Source organism: Carcharhinus amblyrhynchos, chromosome 22 (assembly GCF_965287045.1).
Source record: "Carcharhinus amblyrhynchos chromosome 22, sCarAmb.v2.hapA, whole genome shotgun sequence".
NCBI lineage: Eukaryota > Metazoa > Chordata > Chondrichthyes > Carcharhiniformes > Carcharhinidae > Carcharhinus > Carcharhinus amblyrhynchos.
This window is the reverse complement of record NC_137345.1, coordinates 8731549-8755843: the sequence shown is the minus strand read 5'-3', so window position 1 is coordinate 8755843 and position 24295 is coordinate 8731549. Positions and strand designations below refer to the sequence as shown.

The following is a 24295-nucleotide window of genomic DNA, read 5'->3' as shown; positions in this document are numbered from 1 at the left end:
GGCCATGAAAGTTCAACTCATTAACTCTGTTTCCCTCCATAGATAGTGCTTGACCTGCTGAGAATTTCCAACATTATTTCAATGACCTTTGTGTCACCTCAATGATCTTTGTCTGATCTCAATTCTCAATGACCTCTGTCCCACCTCAGTGACCTTTGACCTCAATGACCTCTGTCCCACCTCAATGACCTTTGTACCACCTCAGTGACCACTGTCTCATCTCAATGATTTTTGTCCAACCTTAGTGACCTCTGTCCCAACTCAATGACTCCTGTCCCATCTCAGTGACCTCTGGCTCACTTCAATTAACTTTGTACCACCTTAGCGATCATTGTCCCACCTCAGTAACCTCTGTCCCACCTCAGAGACCCCTATCCTCTCTCAGTAAAGCCCTGTACTCCTTATCTCCAGAACACAAGTGGAACTTAGTTGCAGTCAGTACCTGATATGAGCCGGCTCCGCCTTGATGCCTCTGTGGCAAGAGCACATGAGATCTCGATCCGCTTCTCTTGTTCCTGTAGCTGGAGCTCAGGGTCTATGTTAGTGTCAGCGAGGCCTTCAGTTAGTGGGACAATGTTCTGCAAACTAACATGAAACAAAGCATTCACTGATCTGTCCAAATGCCTAAATCATCCTCCTCCCACCCTCCTTCCTGCTTCCCCCAATCCCAGAATAAGCGGCAAGAAGATGCTCAGACTTGTACTTCTAAAGGAGAGATAGTTGGGTAAAATGTGGGAATACATAATGGAAATACTCTAACACTGCACGTCATCACCTCCCTCCTGCTGTAGAAACTATTTTTAAATGATCACATTGCTCACACAGATGACGCAAAATTAGAAAACTGCTTGTCAACAGGAACAAGTAGAGTTTCCATTGACGTACTAATTACACGGGGGAATCTGAAGATTTAACAATTATATACACGCACCCTCTCAAACAAATCTTTGTGCTTTTTTTAAATTACAGTGGGTGCTCGAATCGGAAACCAAAAGAGAAAATGCTGGAAAATCTCAGCAGGTCTGGTCGCATCGTAAGGAGAGAAAAAAGCTGATGTTTTGAGTCCAGGTGATTCTTTCTCAAAGCTCGAAACCAGCTTTGTCCAAGTGTCACCTGGACTCGAAACCCCAGCTCTTTTCTCTCCTTACAGGTGCTGCCAAACCTGCTGAGATTTTCCAGCATTTTCTCTTTTGGTTTGGTACTTTTTCATTGCTTTGCATCATTTGAAGTTTGGAGGACTGTTATCTTTGGAAAGTAATTCTCAGTTGCTGGGCTTCACTGGTGATGATAGGGAACCTCCATCGTGAATTGATTTGATGGAGGGACTTGTTAAGCCATTCCAAATGGTAGTTAAGTGTCCACATTCATGGAATTATAGAATCGCTACCGTGCAGAAGATCCATCAAGGCTGCACCAACAATCCCACACGAGCCCAATTCCCGTAACCCTACATATTACCCCTGGTATTAAGGGTCAACTTAGCATGACCAATCAACCTATCCTGCAATTCTTTGTACTGTGGGAGGAAAGCAGAGCACCCGGAGGAAACCCACACAGGCAAGGGGGGAACACGCAAAGTCCACAGCGACAGTGAGCTGAGGCCGGAATTGACCCTGGGTCCCTGGCGTTGTGAGGCAGCAGTGCTAACCACTGCGCTGCTGTGCCACCCATATAGATGTGGGATGGAGTCATGGACAGGGCAGGCTAGATAAGACTTCCAATTTGAAGGGGTCATTCGTCAACCAGTTGAGTTTCCCTGGTAGAATACAGACGACATGCTCTGCTGCTCCTGGTTTAGTCTCGTCTGTTACACAGCTACCCCTGGGCTTCTGCAAATTCCCCTATAATTTAACGACCGGCTACCTGGATTTTGCGATGAGGGTTTTGATTCGTTCCACTTTCCTCTGCTTTTCTTTAAGCTCCTCCGGACTGAGAGGAAGTTCGGGCTCGATCTCGATGTATCTCTCGGGAATGAAGACCTTGTCTGGCGTGGATAGCTGGACAAGAGAGAATCAATCAGGACAAGGAAAGGTAAGGTTTACGGGCCTGTAACAAGAGAGCAGATAGGCTGTTCATCACAATACTTAGTGCAATGGGGTCTAGAATCCGGGGTGGGGCAGACCCAAATTGTTGGCTTTGTCAAAAGAAATGTTGCCATTTATCAAAATGAATAAAGTCAGTGCTCGAGAATTAAACACTCTTGGTATCTAGCGCGGGGTTCAAACATGTTCAGGTTAAAGAGAGTGTGGTTCAGATCTATCTTGGCACAGTTCATGGTGGGCTATATGTCATGGCTCCGACTGCGTGATGGAAAGTTGGGGGTCTACACCTTCTCGGCCACAGAAGCACAATGGAGAAGGTCACTGTCTAAGACCTTTCAACCATGGGGAACTGAGGGGAGCAGACTGACTCCCTGAATGCATTTACCTGCAAAGTGCCCGTCAGTGCACTGAAAAGTAAATGTACAGCAGTGAGCCCAAAAATGTGTTAACAAATGGAATTTCCCCCCAATTAAAATGTCATTATCTCCAATAGTCCTTCTTCTCCATGCTCCTGTACTCCCCCTTTTCACTTTCTGACTCCCCTAACACATCTCTCGTCCTCAATTCCTTCCGACAGTCACTCATCATCCTGCACATCCACCTCTGCCGACACTCGCGGCCACACACCTCCTTGTTGATGTCCACTGAATAGTGCTCTGGTTCCAGGTCCATCCTCCTCAGACGGGCAATCTCTTCCCTGGGGGTCTCATGGAAGTTTCCCGCTTGATCCCCCCTGACAGCTGCCTCCAAGTGAGAGATATCCACCTCTGTGGTCTTGCGTCGAGGAACCTGGATTGGGCGGGGGGGAAACCACAAACAATAAATTTCGACATGGAGATTGGACTGGGATGGGCACAATAACAAGTCTCCCAACACCAGGTTAAAGTCCCAACAGGTTTATTTGGAATCACGAGCTTTTGGAGCGCTGCTCCTTCATCAGGTGAGTGGAGAGGTAGGTTCACAAAGACGGCAAATATAGGTATGTGAATAAGGAGGGAATAGAGGGATATGGGCCAAGTAAGGGCAGAAGGTTTTTTTCAGTTCGGTTAGTGCACCGGCACAGGCTTGCAGAGCTGAAAGGTCTTTTCCTGTGCTGTAATTTTCTTTGTTCTTAATAACCTGACCACCTGTGCCCTGCAACAGTTCATACAAACCATGGTATTACTGGTAAAAGAATGCGACTAATAATGGTTTGTTAAGAGACAAACATAAAGAGCATTGTTTAAGTAAGTGCCTGGAGCATTTATAAAGAGAGACTGCTGGGACACGGGGTGGTTAGTAAGAAGCGTATTGCTGCACTCTGCAAATAAACCCGTTATCAAGAAAAACATTACTGTCTAGTTTGATACTTCAACTGGTTTGGGAATGACTTAAAAACAGTTCTTTCCTGGAGCGTCTTCGCTGAAGTGAAATGAGCCAATGACGTACCGTGACTCTCCGAACAATGGGCTTTGGGCTGCTCGAGCTCGCTGCTATCAACTGGCCAGATGTTAGGGTTAGACTCCGTCTCTTGTTATGGCCGCGCAGCGATCCATTCTGGTGACGCTTCATGCGCTCAGCTTGTTCCTCGACACTCATCTTGGATTTTGCGTCGCCGGGGTAAACCCCACTTTTTGATTTCTCCTTTTACAGAACAGAAGAGATCCCCTCAGTCAGGAAGAGTCAAGCAGCAAAAACCAAGCAGCCATCACTTATCCCAACTCGACCAGCCCGAGAAGCTTCAATAATGGATGAAGTCTCAGCAAGTAAATAATTATGAGTCAGTAAAATCATTTAGTTATCTTTTTGGCATTTTCTTTAACTCTGTCAAAGAATAAGGTGATGTGGAGATGCCAGTGTTGGACTGGGGTAAACACAGTAAGAAGGCTGGCAACACCAAGTTTATTACAACAGGTTTATTAAGGCCACTAGTGACTTTTGCTACCAAATAAATAAACCTGTTGGACTTCTACCTGCTGTTGTGAGATTCTTACAAAGAATAGGGTAACAGAAGGAGGCCATTCAAACCTTATCTGACGTCCTTATTTGAGGAAGGATGTCCTTGCTATAGAGGGAAGGTTTACCAGGCTGATTCCTGGGATGATAGGTCTGTTATCTGAGGACAGACTAAGTCGGTTAGGATTATATTCACTGGAGTTTAGAAGAGTGAGAGGGGATCCCATAGAAACTTATAAAATTCTAACAGTATTAGACAGGTTAGATTCAGAATGTTCCCGATTGTGGGGGAGTCCAAAACTAGGGGGTCATAGTTTGAGAATAAGGGGGTAAACCTTTTAGAACTGAGTTGAGGAGAATTTTTTCACCCAGGGAGTGGTGAATGTGTGGAATTCACTCCTACAGAATGTAGCTGAAGTCAAAACGTTGTGTGATCTCAAGAAGAAATTAGATATAGCTCTTGGGGCTAACAGGACCAAGGGATAAGGGGGGAAGGAGTGAATCAGGATATTGAATTTGACGATCAGCCATGATCATTATGAATGGCGGAACAGGCTCGAAGGGCCAAATGGCTTCCTACTGCTTCTGGTTTCTATTTCTATGTTTCGGTAAGCTATTGAGTCTGTTCTGGTATTTAATTAGATCACGGTTGATCTGTATTTTAACTCCATTTACCCAGCAAAAGAAGTCTATCAAATCTCTATTTTGATATTTTCGATTAACCCCACCTTTTTGGCTGAGAGAATTCTAGATTTCCATTATGCTTTGGTGTGAACATTATGATTGAATGATCAACTCCAACTATGAGGTTATGCTTCACAATTCTGTATTCCTAACCATAATCATTTATTTTATTCAATACTCAATGCCCTCATGCAGCCTCCCCTATAATTTAACTCTTCAGTTCCAGTAAATCCTTCCATTAGACCATAAGATGTAGGAGCAGAATTAGTCCATTTGGCCCATCGAGTCTGCTCCGCCTTTCAATCCTGGGCTGATTTGATTCTCATCCCCATTCCTTTGGTGCAGTGCTCAGAACTAAATGACATACTCCACTTGCAGTCTAACCAGTTTTATACGACTGAAGTATAACTCCCATCCTTGCGTGCCAACCCCCTTGAAGATGTATCTAACAATATAGGGGCAGTTTTGAGGCTGTACTCTCCATCTGCGGGACTGGCGACGTGTACTCAAAATCCAGAGAGTGCAATTCGCGGCGGTGAGTCCCGGGTTCTGATCTTCCCGGCGACTCACCGGCGGAATGGTGTGAAACACCGCAGGACCACAGTAAGCTCATATTAATACATTAGCATGTCATTATCGAGCACTCTATGCAGGACTGCTCCCCCTACCACCCCAGATATGCAGCGGTGCCCGGGGTTGTAAAAGTAAGTATAGCCCCAAGGGAGAGGGACATAGCCAGGCAGTGGCCTGGCAATGCCCCCAGAACAGGCTGGCACTGCCAGGTTCGATTCCTGGCTTGGGTCACTTCTTGTGTGGAGTTGCAAATTTTCCACATAGATGCATAGGTTTCCTCCGGGTGCTCCAGTTTCGTCCCACAGTCCAAAAAACGTGCTGGTTAGGTACATTGGCCGTGCTAAGTTCTCCCTCAGTGTACCCAAAGTGTGGCGACTGGGGGATTTTCACAGTAACCTTATTGCAGTGTTAATGTAAGCCTACTAGTGACATTAATAAGTAAACTTAAACTTAGTCTTTCTGTTCAGCTATTTTGTCTTTGGATTAAGTAACAGGAGAAGAAATAGGAGCTGAAGTTGGCTCAAGGCCTGCTCCACCATTCAATATGGTCACGGCTGATTCAACTCAATTCCTTCAAGTACTAATTTTTCAATTGGGACAATTAGGCCATTCCTTCGCTGGCATTGGATTGAAGCACCCGCCCTAACAGCATCGTGGTTGTACCTACACCACATGGATTGCAGTGGTTCAAGGAGATGGCTCACCACCAACTTCTCAAGGGCAGTTAGGGATGAGCAAAAAGGAAATGCTGGCTTAGCCAGCGACGCCCACATCCCACAAAATAATTTTTAAAATTCCTCTACTACCCGAGAATCGGTCGACCTCTGTCTCGAATATAGTCGATCAAAAATCCACAATGCCCTGGGGCAGAGAGTTCCAAAGATTCACAACACTGAATGATGAAATTTTTTCTCATTTTAATCCTGAAAATGTTTTAGGTTCCTCAGCCAGTGGAAGCCCCTTGAAGATTTAAGACTTTGACATGCTTGAAGAATAGGATATATGGATCAGAAATAAGCTCCAGTTTTGAGTTGTATTTTATGGAAGTTACCTATACCTCTATCGAGGCGGGTTAGCAGGGTAAATATGTGGGGTTATGGGGAAAGGGCCTGGATAGTCAGTACAGCCTTAGTGAGCCAATCGGCCTCCTTCTGCACTGTAGGGATTCTATATTTTTTTCAGCAAACATTCTGGGATGCCTGCCCCCACACACAGTCTACATATTCATCTCAAATAAATTGTTCAGATGTTAAAAAGACAGGGAGACAGTTTAACCCTCAAACAAAATCCATACTCCATTCAAGGACATGTTCAACATGTTAATATATCTGTATCTCCCCACAAAAAAAACACAAACTTGAATGGCAAACTTCACAAAATAAAATATGTTCAGTGTCTGATCCACACGTCTGCACTGTCTGGATGACGGACAGCACAAACTGATTTGCAAGACCCTCCGATGTTTGAATGTAATTTACTGACAGGCTAAAATGTTCAGAATTGTCCGTATTCTTAACAGATGTATCAGGAAGGCCACATCCCTGTCAAATTTGGGGTGGATTCTTTGAGTATATTGAACGGAATTTTCTGACCTCGCTCGCTGCTGGGATTCTCCGTTCTCGCTGGGCCATGCGAGACTGGAGAATACCGGCCTTACTCTTCGCATCTCCTGGTGACTCCATTAGAATCATAAAATCCCTATAGTGCAGAAGGAGGCCACTAAGCCCATTGAGTCTGCACCAACTTTCTAAGAATATCTTATCAAGGTCCTCTCCCCCACCCTATCCCTATAACCCCACACATTTACCATCGCCAATCCATCTATCCTACCCATCTTGGAATACTATGTGCAATTTATCACGGCCAATAGACCTAACCTGCACATCTTTGGATTGTGGGAGGAAGCCAGAGCATCTGGAAGAAACTAACCTTCGACATAGGGAAAAGGTGTGTAAACTCCACCCAAAGCCGGAATCGAACCCGGGACCCTGGCACTGTGGGACAGCAGAGCTAACCACTGTGCCGCCCAAACACTGTGCGTATGTGTTTTGTTATGGTACTGTTAGTGAACCTGGCCTCCAAAAGCAGCACCACCTATAGTTGGAGTATTAGCTTCAAAATCAAAACCATCTCAATTTTTGCTCTTATTTTCACAAGTGGGCAGCGACTTTTAGTAAAAAGGAAAATTGAAGGAAAGTCAAAGGGGATTTGGGGGAGGTGGGATGTTGTGGGTTGATGGGGTGCAAGACATCTTTCCACTTACTCGTGCCTGAGATTCATAGTTTGCTTTCTCACTGTTCCGAACTGCAAGGTAAGACGGAGACGGAGAAACATCCTCTGGTGGTGATTTGGTCCTTGGGGGAACGACACCTACTGCAGTATTCAAAGGGAATATAGGTTAGGGAACTCTGTCAGAGCAACATTCAAATTACATCACAAAGAACAGACTGGTTATCAAAACTTGTACAAACTCTAGGAACAGGAGTAGGCCACTTGGCCCTTCAAGCTTGCTCTGCTATCCCTGTAAGATCATGGTTCATCTGATTTCAACCTCAATTCCATATTCCTGCATTTCCCTCAACGAACAGGGTGACGGAAAGGTTATGAAGCATTTAATTCCTTCTGCCTTAACAACATACAAAAACTCTGCTTCCGCTGCCTTTTGAGGAAGAGAATTCCAACATTTCTTCCTCAACTCTGTCTTAAATGGATTTAATTTTTTTTTAAATCATTCATGGGACATGGGTGTCGCTGGCTGGCCAACATTTATTGCCCATCTCTAGTTGCCCTTGAGGAGGTGGTGGAGTGCAGCCTTCTTGAAATGCTGCAATATACAACTGAGTGGCTTGGTAGGCCATTTCAGAGGGTGGGTGAGAGTCAACCACATTGCTGTGGCATTGGAGTCACTTGAAGGGTGGCACGATGGCACAGTGGTTAGAACCCAGGGGCCCGGGTTCGATTCCCGGCTTGGATCGCTATCTGTTTGCACGTTCTCCCCATGTCTGCATGGGTATCCTCCGGGTGCTCCGGTTTCCACCCACAGTCCAAAAATGTGCGGGTTAGGTTGATTGGTCATGCTAACTTGCCCCTTAGTATCCTGGGATGAGTAGGTTAGAGAGATTAGCGGGGTACATTTGTGGAGATAGGGCCTGGGGTGGGATTGTTGTTGGTGCAGACTTGATGGGCTGAATGGCCTCCTTCTGCACTGTAGGGTTTCTATGATTCTATGAAGGCCAGGCCAGGTAAGGACAGCAGATTTCTTTCCGTAAAGGACACTGCTGAACCAGATAGGTTTTTCCGACAATGGTTTCACGGTCAACAGAAGATTCCAAACTCCAGATTTTTTTTATGGAATTCAAATTCCACCATCTGCCATGGCAGGACTTAGCTGAGTTTCTGGATGAATAATCTCGGGATAATACCACTAGGCCATCGCCTTCCCCTCATGATCGCCTGCCCCTTATGACACCTTATTCTAAAAACTAACTCTTTATTCTGCTTCTCACGCAAGGGGAAACATTCTCTCCACAGCCACCTTCTCAAGATCCCTCAGGATCTTATGTTTCAATTAATTTGTCTCTTCTAAATTCCAGCCTGCCCGACCTTTTCTCATCAGACAACTCACTCATTCCAGGCATTAGTTTAGTAAACCTTCTCTGAACCCAATGCATTGATGGTGGGGGGGGTCTGGATTTTCTGGCCTCTCCGTAGCGGAATCCATCATGTGGGATGCAATGGCCCAGCCAAAAGTCCAGTGCTAGGACTGGACGATTGTGGTGGTGACTGAGGCTGGAAGATCCCTCCCTAGATTTCAACTGAGGCCCTTCTGCTTGGCTACCGTCATTTTGTGATCATTATGCGGTAAAGAAGGCACTTGGTATGTTGGCCTTCATTGTGAGAGGTTTCGAGTACAGGAGCAGGGATGTTGCAATTATACAGGGCCTTGGTGAGGCCATACCTAGATAGCATATGTAGTTTTGGTCTCCTTTTCTGAGGAAGGATATTCTTGCTCTCGAGGGAGTGCAGCGAAGTTTTACCAGGCTGATCCTGGGGATGGTGGGACTGATGTATGAGGAGAGATTGATTAGGTTGGGATTGTTTTCTCTGGGGTTCAGATGAATGAGGGGGAATCTCTTGGAGACTTATAAAATTCTAACAGGACTAGAAGGTTAGATGCAGGGAGGATGTTCCTCATGGTGGGGGAATCCAGATCCAGGGGTCACAGTCTGAGGTACAGGGTTAGACCATTTAGGACGGAGGTGAGGAGACATTTCTTCACCCAAAGGGTGGTGACTCTGTGGAATGCATTACCACAGGAAGTAGTTGATGCCAAAAAATTGAATGTGTTCAAGAGGTGGCTGGATATAGCACTTGGGGCAAATGGGATCAAAGGTTATAGGGAAAAAAGAGGCTTAGGCTATTGAGTTGGATGATCAGCCATGATCGTCATAACTGGCGGAGCAGGCTCGAAGGGCCAAATGGCCTCCTACTGCTCATATCTTCTATGTTTCCGTGTTTCTATTTGAGAAAACAAGCTGGATGAACAACTACCACTGTTAAAAGTTTGTAAATTTATTATTTATTGGGACTGTGTCTTTTATTTAGGGTAAAATGAAGGGGGCCATCACGTGACCTATTCTGAAGTCTGTCTTACAACAGGCCTCGGCAATGTGGCTGTGGAAACATTAAAGGGAGGCCTATATTGTTTTGCTGGAAAGATGTTGTGAGGTGTTCACACTTGGAGACAATAACAGTAATGTCTAAGTTTATAGTCATTAGACTGCTAGTTTCCAAAGTCCCGGGAAGGTGTTGAGAATGACGGGTTGTAAACGGTTATACTTTAAACTATCCATTTACTTCCAGGATCACATTGAGGCCTAAAGAATAGCTAATTGGTATCTCTACCTGAATACTCAGCCCATGTGATTCATGTTGCCATGGAGATGGGCTTTGAGAGGGAGAGTGTCCTTGGGAAATTACTGAAGGATCGTGTTGTAGGTTTTCCTAAAATATCACTGAATCTCACAATCAAGCTAATTTGCGTTGGATCCTGGGGAGAGACAACAACTAGAGGCAAAATGTCTCTGTGGTTCACCATGCTTGAATACAGATGACTGCTCATGCCAGAATGAAAAGACCAAATTTGTTTGGTGACTGGAAGATTTGCCTAGCTTGGGTGAGAAGGAGAAACTCCAGGGAAAAGTTTCATCACAAAAGACAGTTCTGGGGCTAAATGTTACCAGGCATGACAAGGAAAAGAATGGAAGTCAACCCTCAGGAGCTAAGAATCACTTTGAACCAGTTCCAGGACATCGGCCAGAATTCTCCAGCCGTTCACAGCCCACTGCCGTTGACAATGAGAATGGAGAATTTGGCGCTCAGCCAAATCTCCATTCACAACAACGGGACCGGGGAATCCCAGCTGTGGACAAGGTCAGAGATCCCAGCCCATTATAACGCATAATTGTGAAGTGGGATTCCCGGTTGACTTAAAAGCAAAAGGAGAAAGCTCTGTTTGGTAGTTTAAAGTGAAAGTTGCTGGACAATTTGCACTTTGTTAATAAAAGAATCCTGGAAACAGAAGCAGGCCGAGCAGCATTTATGGAGAGAAACAGAGTTAACGTTTCAGGTCGATGGCTTTTAGCAGAACAGAAGGAAGTTAGGGATGCAAGAGCTTCTAAGCCAATGGAAATGGGGTGGGGTTAGAAGAAACAGAAAGGACGGGCTGGAATTTTTTAGCTGTTCACGCCAGCGGGGATCTTCTGACCCCGGTGATGTCACACGCCCACCGTGGGGTTCCTGGTCTGGCGTGGTAAAATCAATGGGAAATCCCATTAACTGTGCTGAGACCAGAAAATCCCATTGCCAATGAATGATGTGCTGCCTCCCACCATGAGAAACACACCCCAGGGAGGCCAGAAAATTCTCCCCCCCCACTACCCCCGTGATTAGCTAACAAAAGATTTCAAAGTGTTCACAAAACGTTTAGTTGGTCTCCCTCCCAAACCCTCTCTGCTTCTCACCCTCTCTCTCTCCTGTTTTACGATGCTGCTTAAAACCCATCGCACTTTGATCAAGCTTTTGGCTATCTGTCCTAATATCACCTTAAATGACCCGATGTCAAACGGCGTTTGATAACGCTTCTATAAGATGCCCCAGGGGATATCGTCCTATGTTAAAGGTGCTATACAAATGTAAAAGCTCCTTGCTGTCACAAAGTGTTTGGTGACCGATGGCGTGAGGATTTGGAAAAGGAAGCAGCGTGTGTTTAAGCTTTAACCGAACAACTGGCCTCACTCTAATCCAGACTAATCCCTAGATACCAGACTAATCCCTGTGATGGCAGGATTGTCTGATGTGGAGATTGGATCAGTATTCACTAGGGTTTAGAGGAATGAGCGGTGATCTTATTGAATCGTAAAAGACTCTTACAGGGCAGAAGGGGGATAGATGCACGAAGGATGCTTCCCTTGTAAGAAGTCTCACAATATCAGGTTAAAGTTTAACAGGCTTATTTGGAATCACGAGCTTTCATCAGGTGAAGGAGCAGCACTCCGAAAGCTTGTCATTCCAAATAAACCTGTTGGACTTTAAACTGCTGTTGTGAGACTTCTTACTGTGCCCACCCCAGTCCAACACCGACATCTCCGCACGATGTTTCCCCAGGTTGGGGAGTCGAGAACTACGAGGTACCAGAGTTCAAACCCCACCACGGTTGCTGGTGGAATTTGAATTCAATAAAAATGTTGAATTAAAAGTTAGTTGATGACCGTGAAACTATTGTTGTAAGAACCCATTTGATTCACTAATCTCCTTTAGGGAAGGAAATCTGCTGCCCTTACCTGGTCTGACCTACATGTGATCCAGAGCCACAGCAATGTGGTTGACTCTTAAATGCCCTCTGGGATGGGCAATAAATGCTGGCCCAGCCAGCGATGCCTGCATCCCACGAACAAACAAATATTTAGGCCCCAGGTGAGGTGGAATTTCTTCAGTCAGAAGGTGGGTGGTGAATCTTTGAAATTCTCCACACTAGAGGGAGGTAGAGACTGAGTTACTGACTACGTTCAAAGCAGAGGCCAATACATTTCTAGATACCAATGACATCAAGTAATATGGTGATAGTTTGAGAAGATAATATTGAGGTAGAAGATCAACCATGATTTAATTTTAGGAGGAGGCAATGGCCCAGTGGTGTAATCGCTACACTATTAGTCCAGAAACTCAGAGAATGTTCTGGGGATGTTGGTTCGAATCCTGCCATGGCAGGTGGTGGAATCTGTATTCAAGAAAAAATGATTGAAATTAAGAATCTATTGATGACCATGAAACCATTGTCGGAAAAAGCCATCCGGTTCACTAATGTCCTTTAGGGAAGGAAATCTATCTTCCTTACCTGGTCTGGCCTACATGTGACTCCAGAGCCATTGCAATATGGTTGATTCTCAACTGCCCTCAGGCAAATAGGGGTGGGGAATAAATGCTGGCCAGCCAGCGACATCCATGTCCCATGAATGAATAAAAACTCATGGCAGAACAGGCTTAAGGGGCTGAATGGCCTACTCATGCTTCTAGGTTCCTATTCTGACTGGACGTTCAAGCTGTAAGTGACGTTATTTAAGGTTCTGTTGTGAAGATGCACAAGATTCCTCCAGGTTGAATAAATCTGGTTAGTAAATGCATGATATCCGGAGGCCCACACGCACACACACACTGCTCTCTGGCAGATCATACCTTTGTTCTGTTTCTCAGCTTCTGTGTCCTGCTTGCTTTGTCCGCTGGTTCCCTCGGAGCTGGTTTGCAACCCTGGCCGACCTTCTTTCCTGGAGGTCTCGAGACCTAATTTCTGTAGGAGGCAAAAAAGATAGAACATCAGCTCCGAGATATCCAAGATGGGACTTGAGGTCCCAGGCCTTGGGGATAAACAACTGGGGGGGGGGTTAAAAATGTGGGCAGTGGGAGGTTGGAAGTGGACAGTATACTAACTCCTTAGAACTCGGTCAAGACCAGAGGGTCCATTCTTCTTGATCAGTGAATGAAGGGTCCCAAAATTTGGTGGGTGGTGGTGAACAGGGGGAATGTCTCACAAGCCAAACTCTAAGAGTATGCATCCATATCTTCTCTAAAATGGTAGCAGCATAAAACGCTGTAAAATCTGACTACGCAGCAAGCAAATTCCTTGTTTACTGCTCAATTGCTTGAAATAGACGGACAGTGAGATGGAGTATTGCAGCATTACCTACTTAGATGGGTTGGAATTCTTCCTCTGCATTCAGAAACAGTGAGGAACGTTTGCCAATCTCAACAAATGCACGTGGGAATGTGTTCGCTTTAAGCAGAAGTAGCAGCTTTCACTTTCTGACAAATCCTGACAGGATTCATAATCCTCATCACATTTGCAAAGACACTGAAACTCGGTCCATTAATGCAGGGAAGGGAAGCTCATTGTCCAGGGTAACTAGTGAGTAGTGGAGCATTCAGATCAGGAAGATCTGGACTGAGTCAGTTGATGGTAGCCGGGTGCCAGGTGGCAATGCTATTCATTGCTATCAGTGTCCCTGGGGTAGGTGGGTGGTAGGGACAGCAGTGGTTAGGTGATGAGGGTTCTACCCATCTTGGTCCATTGACCCTTGTTGGATGTGGATCAGTGTCAAGGCTACATTATTGGGCTATGACTATTTGACCAGGAAAGCATCATCATGGCTGACAATCATTAATTGTCTTGAGACTTTCATCTCTTCACCCGAACCGGGCAAGAAATAAATTTCCCGAATTAAAAAGGGGCAGCATTCTAATCCAGAGCACCCCTCTCTCGGAACAAGTTGAATTCTGTTGGCCTAATACTAACCAAGAAAGGACACTTACGTATCTCACTCAGCGGTAACTATTTCCCTTGCTTTACCAGCCTCTACTGTGTATATTACCCATGAGAAGAATGAAATCTGATAACGGTGCAACGGAACAACTTGCTGGTCTATAAGGTTTGATTTGATTTATTATTGTCACATGTATTAGCAAAAGTATTGTTTCTTGCTATCTAGACAGAGCATACTGTTCATAGAGAAGGAAATAAGAGAGTTCAGAATGTAGTCTTACAGTCACAGCTAAGGTACAGGGAAAGATCAACTTAATGCAAATCAAAACAAATCAAATTGTGGGGACCCTTGTTGCCCTCCTTGTCTGTCTTGCCCTTGTTTTGGGTTACAAGATATCCCTAACCTACTATTGCTGTGGCTGCCTGCTTGGTCTTGCCTACATTTGGGGGCAGCTACTGGCATTTGAACTGGGTGACTGGATGTTCTGGATGTTTCATCACCCCAGCAGGCTGATTTGTGTCAGCCCCATCCAGCCTCAGCTTATCCTGAGCAGAAAGAGGCTGAAGACAGAAATGAGGGCAGGGTAATGACCTCAACAAGGCCCAGGAGGTTGGCCTCTGGAGTGTGAGCTCCCTGATCATGGCTGTGCGTTGGGGTTACAGATTACCCACCACCATTTTTGAAAGATAACCCAATTTCTGAGAATTGCTTTGCTCATTTTAGTCTGGCCCTGTCAAAGCAGAAAGCAGTAGCGAAAGAGGAGTCGCAAAGATGTGTTGGGTAAAGTCAATAACTGCACTGTTCTCCCATCTCTAGTGACCAAAGGTGACGATGTCCTGCTGCCAGAACATCTCAAAGGTAGTAAGCAACTTCCCTCCGCAGTGAACCCCACTAAACAGTTCAAACTGCCCTGTGCATTGGGAGAGTACAATTTAAACCCAATGTTTTATAAATCACATATTAAATTCAAATGGAACACACCAAATTACAACACACTGACTACAACACAGAGGCATGAAATAAGGGGATTCTGATTGTCAATTTGTGACTGATTTTTAATACACATTTCTATTTACAAATCACCCCTTTCTCTCTGACCTACCGTGGTTAGCTTATGAAGAGAGATTGAATAGACTGGGCCTGTACTCATTAGAGTTTAGAAGGCTGAGGGGGGATCTTATAGAGACTTACAAGATAATGAAGGGGCTAGATAGGGCAGAGGTAGAGAGATTCTTCTCGCTTGGAAAGGAAAATAGAACTAGAGGGCACAGCCTCAAAATAAGGGGGTGGGGGGCGCAGTTTAGAACAGAGTTGAGGAGGAACTTCTTCACTCAAAGGGTGGTGAATCTCTGGAATTCTCTGCCCTTTGAAGTGATGGAGGCTACCTCGTTGAATATATTTAAGTCACGGATAGATAGATTTCTGATAGACAAGGGAATTAAGGGTTATGGGGAGAAAGCGGGAAAGTGGAACTGATCCACTTCAGATCAACCATGATCTTATTGAATGGCGGGGCAGGCTCGAAGGGCTAGATGGTCTACTCCTGCTCCTATTTCTTATGTTCTTATGTGGCTCTTGATCCAGCAATGCCTCAAATTTAATATCTTCATCCTTGTTTTCAAAGCCCTCACGATCAGTTTAACTCTGTCATCTCCTCCAGCCCAACAACCCTCCAAGATCTCTGCACTCCTCCAATTCAGGCCTCCTGATCTTCACTGCCTCACTCTGCCTTTGGCTACCTAGGCTCTGGACTGTGGGATTCCCTCTTTAAGCCTCTCAGTTTCACTCTCTCTCTCTTTAAGATGCTCCTTAAAACCTACTGCTCAGAACATGCTTTCATTCACCCAGCCTAATTGTTTCCTAATGCAATTCAGCTTTCAAATTGTGTTGGTTTACACTCCTTTGAAGTGTTATGTTAAAAGGTGCTATATAAATGAAAGTTATTGTTGTTGATGACTCTCCAAGCAATAGTCTGCAATCACATTAAGAACTTTAGAGAGTCTAGGTCCAGGAAACCTTACTTGGAGTTTACTGTTGTACAGAGATACTGGGTGAGAACATCAACTGTCCTGAGATGCATGAGGGAGCCATGTCAGTACAATCGAAAGCCATTAGGCCTCACTGAACTCTAAGTGCCAATGCTGCATCTCATTCCTTTGCATCCTACTTATTTCATGCCTCGAAATCACATGAGCAGGACTGAAACAGATGGGAAACCACAAGACTTTGGGACTGATGTAGACAGTGGCCTGGCCAGCCACTTACTGCCGTGCCTCCTTCAATTCTCTTCGTGTCCAAGGCTGTCTTCCCTTTCTCCGCCTGTTCCCAGATGTCGTCGATAGAGTAGGCCCAGAGGCTGCTCTCAGTGGGGAGAGGAGGGACTACGGGCAACGGCCCTTGCGGCAGGTAGGATTGCGGAAGGGGAGGTCGAGGCGGGCGGCTTTCCTGAGACAAAGAGCGAGCAAAGCATAAAGAATAACTGCAAAGCCAGGAAGACAGTGAGCGAGCAAGAGGACGTTAGTCTTTAGGGGACTTCCCCTTTGAAATGAAGCTTCAAGGAGCAGCTTAGAATACTGAAAACCTGGGATGTATGTTCTCGGACCTTTTCTCATTGATGTGCATGGTAGCTGGTACGGGACTTGGAAGACTTCTCTTCTTACTGAAGATCCCTGACATCTTAGGGTTTTGTTGAGTGGGCAGTGGGTAGTCAGGTATCTGTCACCATCAAGGAGAGGCAGGGTGGTGTTGTCACTGGTCTAGTAATCCAAAGACCCAGAGTAAAGCTCTGGGGACCCAGATGGCGAAATTTGAATTCATTGAGAAAATTTGGACCATGACGCCATTGCCAATTATTGTGAAAACCCGTCTGGTTCACTACTGCCCTTTAGGGAAGGAAATCTGCTGCCCTTATCTGGTTGGGCCTATGTCAATGTGGTTGGCTCCCAATTGCCCTCTGAAATGGAGGGATGGGAAATAAATGCTGCCTCAGCCAGTGAATCCACATCCCATAAAATTAATGAATAAATAAAAATTATGTACATGCCTCGCCAGCAAGTATACGTGGCTACGTGAACATGGAGGCATGACAATTGAACCCATTCTAGCTATACACACTCTTTAGTTGTGGTCACTGGGCAGAGACAAAGAGAACGAGGCCTCGACTAATTATCATGTCTCCACTGTTGTTCATACACTCCTTATCTTTGAACCCAGCTGGAACACAGGATAGGTATTGTACAAGCCAGCTCAGAGTAAAACTCCTTCCACTCTGCACCGACACGTTTTACATGCTGTGGCTTTCCAACATGCCAGGCAACAACAGTTTTCAAACTCTTTCATGTGGGGAGCCCTCGCAAATACTGACACAGATCCAGGACTTCACACCCTCGTTTCTGAATGACAGTGCCAGCTACCCAAAAGGAAACCAGGGATCTCATCTTTCCGTGGAATACGGAACTGGAAATGACAAATTGGGCAAATCAACGGAGATAGAAACCTCGCAGTTCCCCTGGAATCACCTCATGATGTCCAGGGTTTAATAACCTATGACATAATATCAACCCCTGTTTAATCAGTGTAAGATATCCAATGCCCAATCATCCTTATGATCCTTGTAAATAAGCACTATTTTGTTACTTTTGGAGATTGATTCCCAGTCGGAATTGGGATGAGACTGTTTTCCCTGCAAACTTATTCCATCCTGATACAGGTGAAGAAGATTTTCATCCCATCACTTTCGGTTGAGTGGTCCCCAGGAAACCCTCTGCCCCCTCGCCCCCCCCCACCCCCTTCTCCCACATGCTCCAATCCCTGACCAAGGTCCTGGAGGTGAATGTTTGCAGATGACACAATGATTGGCTGGATGGTTAACAGTGAGGTGGAGTGTCTTGGACTACAAGAAGATTTGGACGGAATGCTCAAATGGGCAAATAAGTGGCAGGTGGAATTTAACCCTGAAAAGTGTGAGGTGATGTCCTTTGGAAGGTGTAATTTGACAAGGAAGTACTCAATGAATGGTAGGACACTAGCAAATTCTGTGGAACAAAGAGGTCTTGGCGTGTTTGTCCACGCCAATGGAGATAGAAACCTTGCAGATTCTCTAGAATCACCTCATGACGTCTAGGGCATGTGGACTCTGAAGGTAGAAGGATGCTAGGGTAACACAGTAGCACGGTGGTTAGCACTGCTGCTTCACAGCTCCAGGGATCTGGGTTCCATTCCCAGCTTGGGTCACTGTCTGTGAGGAGTTTGCACATTCTCCTCATGTCTGCGTGGGTTTCCTCCGGGTGCTCCAGTTTCCTCCCACAGTCCAAAGATATGCAGGTTAGGTTGATTGGCCATATTAAAAAAAAATTGCCCTTAGTGTCCTGAGATGCTTAGGTTAGAGGGATTAATGGGTAAATATATAGGGATATGAAGGTAGGGCCTTGGTAGGATTGTGGTCGGTGCACACTCGATGGGTGAATGGCCTCTTTCTGCACTGTAGGGTTTCAATGATTTCTAAGGGCATGTTAGTAGAGTAGTGAAAAAGGCATATGGGACTGTTGCCTTTATCAATTGAGGCATGGATTGCAAAAGCAGAGAGGTCATGATGGAGTTGTATAGAACTTTGGTGAGGCCACAGCTAGAGTACTGTGTGCAGTTCTGGTCGCCACATTGTAGGAAGGACATGATTGCACTGGAGGGGGTGCAGAGGGGATTCACCAGGATGCTGCCTGGGATGGGACATTTAAGTTAGAAAGAGAGGTTGGGTAGGCTTGGGTTGTTTTCGCTGGAGCGGGGAAGACTGAGGGACAACCTGACCGAGGTGTTCAAGATTATGAGGGGCATGGACAGAGTGAATTGGGAGCAGCTGTTCCCCTTAGTTGAAGGGTCAGTCACAAGGGAACACAGGTTCAAGATGAGGGGCAGGAGGTTTAGGGGGGTTGTGAGGAAAAGCTTCTTTATCCAGAGGGCAGTAATGGTCTGGACTGCATTGCCTGGGAGGGTGGCAGAGATGGGTTACCTCACATCCTTAAAAACATGTCTGGATGGGCTCTTGGCACATCATAACATTCAAGGCTATGGGCCAAGTGATGGGATTAGGTAGGAGTTCAGGGCCGGAATTTTACCGCCTCGCGGGCAAGACTCACAGAACGGGATTCTCCGTTGTCCTCAGGCGGGATTTCACGAGCCTCGCCTACAAGGTTGTAAAATGCCAATGCAGATGCTTCTAATGTGTTGGTGCAGACTCAATGGGCCGAAGGGCCTCTTCTGTGCTATATGATTCTATGAAAGGCCAGACTACGCATCCAAGGCCACATCTGATCTCCTACCTGTTAGTGCAATAAAAAAACTCACAGGCAGTAACCAGGAGGTCTGCCAACACCATATTGTACACATTTAGTATTAAGATGACAAACTCCCCAGGAACATTGGGATAATTTGCCAATTTACTGTTTGGCAAGTAACGGGATTGCAATTCCTTCGTTTTTATTGGCATTCCTCTCCTTTGTTTCTTAACACTTTTTAATTGCTGTGTTTGCTTTCTTTTGCTCCTTTGCTCTCTTATATCCCAGTGCTGCCAGTTGCTCTTTTGTTGTGTCTGGTTTATTGATGAAGGGGGAAACACAAAACGAATCAAGGTTAGAAGGAACTTTCATTTCCCATTCGCAAGGGTTATGGAAATGGAGAAGCAACAGTGGAAGCTGCGACCATCAACTAATTAAATGTTTGACTAGTCCCTGATTGGGGGTGGGTTTAGCTCAGATGGCTGGACAGGTAGTTTGCGACGCAGAGCGACACCAACAGCGTGAGTTCAAGTCCCGTAGTGGTTGAGGTTATTCATGAAGGCAAAACCTTCTCAATCCTGCCCCTCATCTGAGGTGTGCTGAACCTGAGATTAATTCACCACCAGTCAGCCCTCCTTCCTCAAAGGAGAGAATAGTCTATGAACCCTGAACTTCCAGATAATTCCATCTGCCAGCACTTGACCCATAGCCTTGAATGTCACGATGTGCCAAGTGCTCATCCAGATACTTTTTAAAGGATGTGAGGCAACTTGCTTCCACCACCCTCCCAGGCAGCGCATGCCAGACCATCACCACCCTCTGGGTTAAAAAAGTTTTCCTCACATCCGCCCCCTAAACCTCCCACCCCTCACCTTGAACCTGTGTCCCCTTGTGACTGACCCTTCAACTAAGGGAAACAGGCACTCCCTATCCACTCTGTCCATGTCCCTCACAATCTTGAACACCTCGATCAGGTCTTCTCTGCTGCAACGAAAATAACCCAAGCCTAATCAACCTCTCTTCCTAACTTAAATGTTCCATCCCAGGCAGCATCCTCATAAATCTGCTCTGCACCCCTTCCAGTGCAATCACACCATCTGGGACTATGGCAACTTTCTTTTCATACCGCAGGGCTCTAATAATTGGTCGAGATAATGAACTATTTATTGGACACAGTTGTCCTCTGTTGCTTGGCATGGGGGCAGGGTGAGGGTGAGTGCATGGAGCAAGGCAGGGGCAGGAAGGTGATATCACTGGGGGACAGTAGGCTGCGTTGAAAAGTAAAGATGGGATCAGCATTGAAGGAATCATAGAATCCCTACAGAGCAGAGGGAAACCATATGGCCCATCGAGTCTGCACCAACCACAATCCCACACAAGCCCTATCCCCATCTATTTATTCTAGCTAGTCTCCCATAACACTAAGGGGCAATTTAGCATGGCCAATCCATCTAACCCGCACATCTTTGGACTGTGGGAGGAATCCAGAGCACCCAGAGGAAACCCATGTAGACACGGGGAGAATGTGCAAACTCCACACAGACAGTGACCCAAGCCAGGAATCAAACCCAGGTCCGTGGTATTGTGAGACGGCAGTGCCAGCCACTGTGCCGCCACGGTGTAGTTTTGCTTGGTTAGTTTTGGGCCACCAAGAACTATTTAGGCTGAATTTTCTCCAGGAGGTTCACTGGGATAGAGCTGGATCTGCGATCGGAGGGAGTGGGCTTTGTCGGCCAAATGCATTTTCCCAACCCTTGATTTCTTATACTTTTAAACCTTTAAACCGGTCACTGAGGACCAGACCTTGCAGATTGTTTCAATGTTTACTCGAATCTACCTAATTATAAATCAATAGTCACAACAAGATGTCTCAACATCAATACTCCCTGACCAGAAAGGGATTAAATATAATTTATATTAGGACTGACATCTCATTATTTTAATTGCTTTTCCATTTCTGGTTGAACCCACTACCACTGGCTAACTGTACAAGGGAACTGAACACCTGAGGCTATTAAGCAGCCAGAATAAATCTAATGGGGCAGCATGGTGGCACACTGGTTAGCACTACTGCCTCACAATGCCAGGGACCTGAGTTCAATTCCTGGCTTGGGTCACTGTCTGCATGTTCTCCCCGTGTCTGCGTGGGTTTCCTCCAGGTGCTCGGGTTTCCAGTCCAAAAATGTACGGGTTAGGTGGATTGGCCACGCTAAATTGTCCCCTCGTGTCTGGGGAACCAGCTAGGTTAAATGCATGGGGTTGTGGGGATAAAGCCTGGGTGGGACTGTGGTCGATGCAGACTCAATGGGCCAAATAGCCTCCATCTGCGCTGTAGGATTCTAATAACAATTCCCTTCTCGTGACACTAAAAACCTGTCCTTTGGCAATGTCATCAAAGTTTGCTGTTCTATGTTATAGAATAAATTAGAATCCCTACAGTGCAGAAGAGGCCATTCGGCCCATTATGTACCAGCTCTCTCCAGTAGTGCATCTTACCCAGACCCTATCCTGTAACCCCACATATTTACTCGACTAATTCCCCCTAACCTACACATCTTGGGGACATTAAGGGACAATTTAGCATGGCCAATGCATTTAACATGCACATCTTTGGAGTGTGGGAGGGAACAGGAGCACCCGAAGGAAATCCATGCAGACATGGGGAGGGGAGAACGTGCAAACTCCATAGAGACAGTCACCCAAGGTGGAATTGAACTGATCTCCCTGGTGCTGTGGGGCAGCAGTGAATCATAGAAATCATTGAAACCCTACAGTACAGAAAGAGGCCATTCAGCCCATCAAGTCTGCATCGACCACAACCCCACCCAGGCTCTACTCCCATATCCCTACATATTTTACCCACTAATCCCTCTAACCTACTCATCTCAGGACACTAAGGGGCAATTTCAGCATGGCCAATCAACCTAACCGCACATCTTTGGACTGTGGGAGGAAACCGGAGCACTCGGAGGAAACCCACGCAGACACTGGGAGGATGTGCAAATTCCACACAGACAGTGGCCCAAGCCGGGAATCGAACCCAGGTCTCGGGAGCTGTGAAGCAGCAGTGCTAACCGCTGTGTTACTGTTCAAGGAATTGGGTTTTGGTATGTCCGTCACAGGTCCGGAATCACCGTGTTGCTCCCTCTGCTTACCTCACTGGCTATTTGCTGAGCTGATAACTGCGATTCGGAGATGGGGGAGAAGGGGCTCATGGGGCTGGTGAGGCTGTTGGAGCTCAGGGGGCTGGCAGGGCTGTTTGAGCTGAAGGTGCCTATTTGGGCGCTCGGCACTGCAAAAAAAAACACATCGCAATTAGAAAAACAAACTAAATCGTAAATTAGCATCAATACTCTCTCCACACACCCCACCCCATTCATACAGCCTATCCAATCTTCCCCGGATCTTGAAATAGGGTAAAACACACTACCTAATTTAATCACAATCTGTTCTCATGAAATCTCCTCACGCAAGAAGAGTGCTAGACTTTCCGGGACTGATTACAAGTGGGCAGAATGCCTGGATTTGTGACAGATTAACAAAGAAGTGAAATTCCAAGCAGCGATTTTAATAAAAGTAAGAAAGACAGACTCGGATTTAAATAATGTCGTTTATCATCTCAGGACGTCTCAAAGCACTTTACAGCCAATGAAGTACTTCTGAGGTGCGACCACTGTTTTAATTTAGGAAACGCAGGAGCCAATTTGTGCACAGCAAGCTCCCACACACACACGCGGCAATGTGAAAATGTCCAGTTTTTTAGCGATGCTGAGGTAGGGATAAGGCGGGGGAACAAAAAACAGGAGGTGCTGGAAAAACTCAGCAAGTCCGGCAGCATCTGTGGAGGGAGAAAATAGAGTTTTACGTAGTCTATGAGCTTCGACAAAGGGTCATCTGGACTCGAAACATCAGCTCCTTTCTCTCCTTACAGGTGCCGCCAGACCTGCCGAGATTTTCCAGCATTTTCTCTTTTGGTTTTATTTATTAAGAAAATAGAGTTAAAGGGCGGGATTCTCCGGCTTTCCAGCCACGCGCTTCTCGGTTGTGGGAGGCAGCACGCTGCACACCAGCAGCAGGGTCTCCTGGTCCTGTGGCTGTCAGTGGGATTTCCCAGGGGTTCCACCCCATCCGGCTGGAAAACACACAGCGGGGTGGGGGGGGCACTGTTGGTGGGACTGGAGAATTCCAGTCAATATTTTGGATCTGTTTCATTCTTCTCCAGAGCGAGGGGGAAGGGGTGAGGGGACAGCAGGTGAATGAATAGTGATCAGGACCAAGGCAAGCAGTTAATATAAAAAGTGGATGTTTTTCCAATTCCTTGGGGAAAAGGCAGACATGAATTGAAGCTGTTTAATCATTGCATCTGCTCAGCGCTTCCTCCTTAAGACTGTTTTTCTACACCCACAACCACACATAATAACCAAATAACCACAATAACTTCCACCTCAGCCACTATTCCAGGGGGGGAGAATCTTACCAAAGGAAAATCTAAGTTGAGGAGGCCAGCAATATGGGAGACTTTCTCGTCTGTTTTATTGAGTGAATTCAAATTTATAATTTTGTGCACTAAGTGCCAGAAAAAAATGGGCTAAACCATTCCTCACCTGTAGGGGAAGGGGAGCAGAGCTTAAATTGCCAGACCTCTGTGGCTGCACATGCCCAATGGCAATCAACAGAGGCCTGACAGATTTGAAAGAGGGATCTTTCAGAGACCTGTCAGGCCTCTGCTGCTGCAGCCAGCCTTGACCCAGTCCCCCATGATGAATCACAAGCTCCACACAACCTGTAAGTATTGCCCTCGCTGCCCAGACGAATCGCCTGAGGAATGGCAGTGGAGACCCTCTCCCTCAACCTTCGATTGCCTGCAGAGTAGCAGTGGAGCCACCACTCCCTCCCTCAGCGATCACCTGTGGAGTGCGAAGCAGCCCCCTACCCCACCCCACTCACCAGCCTGGTGGGCCCCACCCCCAGAAGA

The 24295-nt window shown here is 46.2% G+C and overlaps 1 protein-coding gene across 18 annotated transcripts in view; it reads right to left on the bottom strand.

Annotated features, from left to right (window-relative positions):
* The window catches only part of plekha6 (pleckstrin homology domain containing, family A member 6), a 331150-nt gene that overhangs the window by 6181 nt on the left and 300674 nt on the right, over positions 1-24295 (bottom strand). For 17 of the 18 annotated variants that reach the window (XM_080209801.1, XM_080209808.1, XM_080209805.1 and 14 more), the window contains 7 exons: positions 22476-22612; positions 12969-13080; positions 7498-7607; positions 3471-3665; positions 2670-2831; positions 1864-1997; positions 443-585 (listed from right to left, as the gene is read on the bottom strand). In XM_080209801.1, coding sequence (XP_080065927.1) covers positions 443-585; positions 1864-1997; positions 2670-2831; positions 3471-3665; positions 7498-7607; positions 12969-13080; positions 22476-22612 — 993 coding nt within the window. The remainder of the gene's footprint in view (positions 1-442; positions 586-1863; positions 1998-2669; positions 2832-3470; positions 3666-7497; positions 7608-12968; positions 13081-22475; positions 22613-24295) is intronic. The other variant, XM_080209802.1, reaches the window with a different exon arrangement.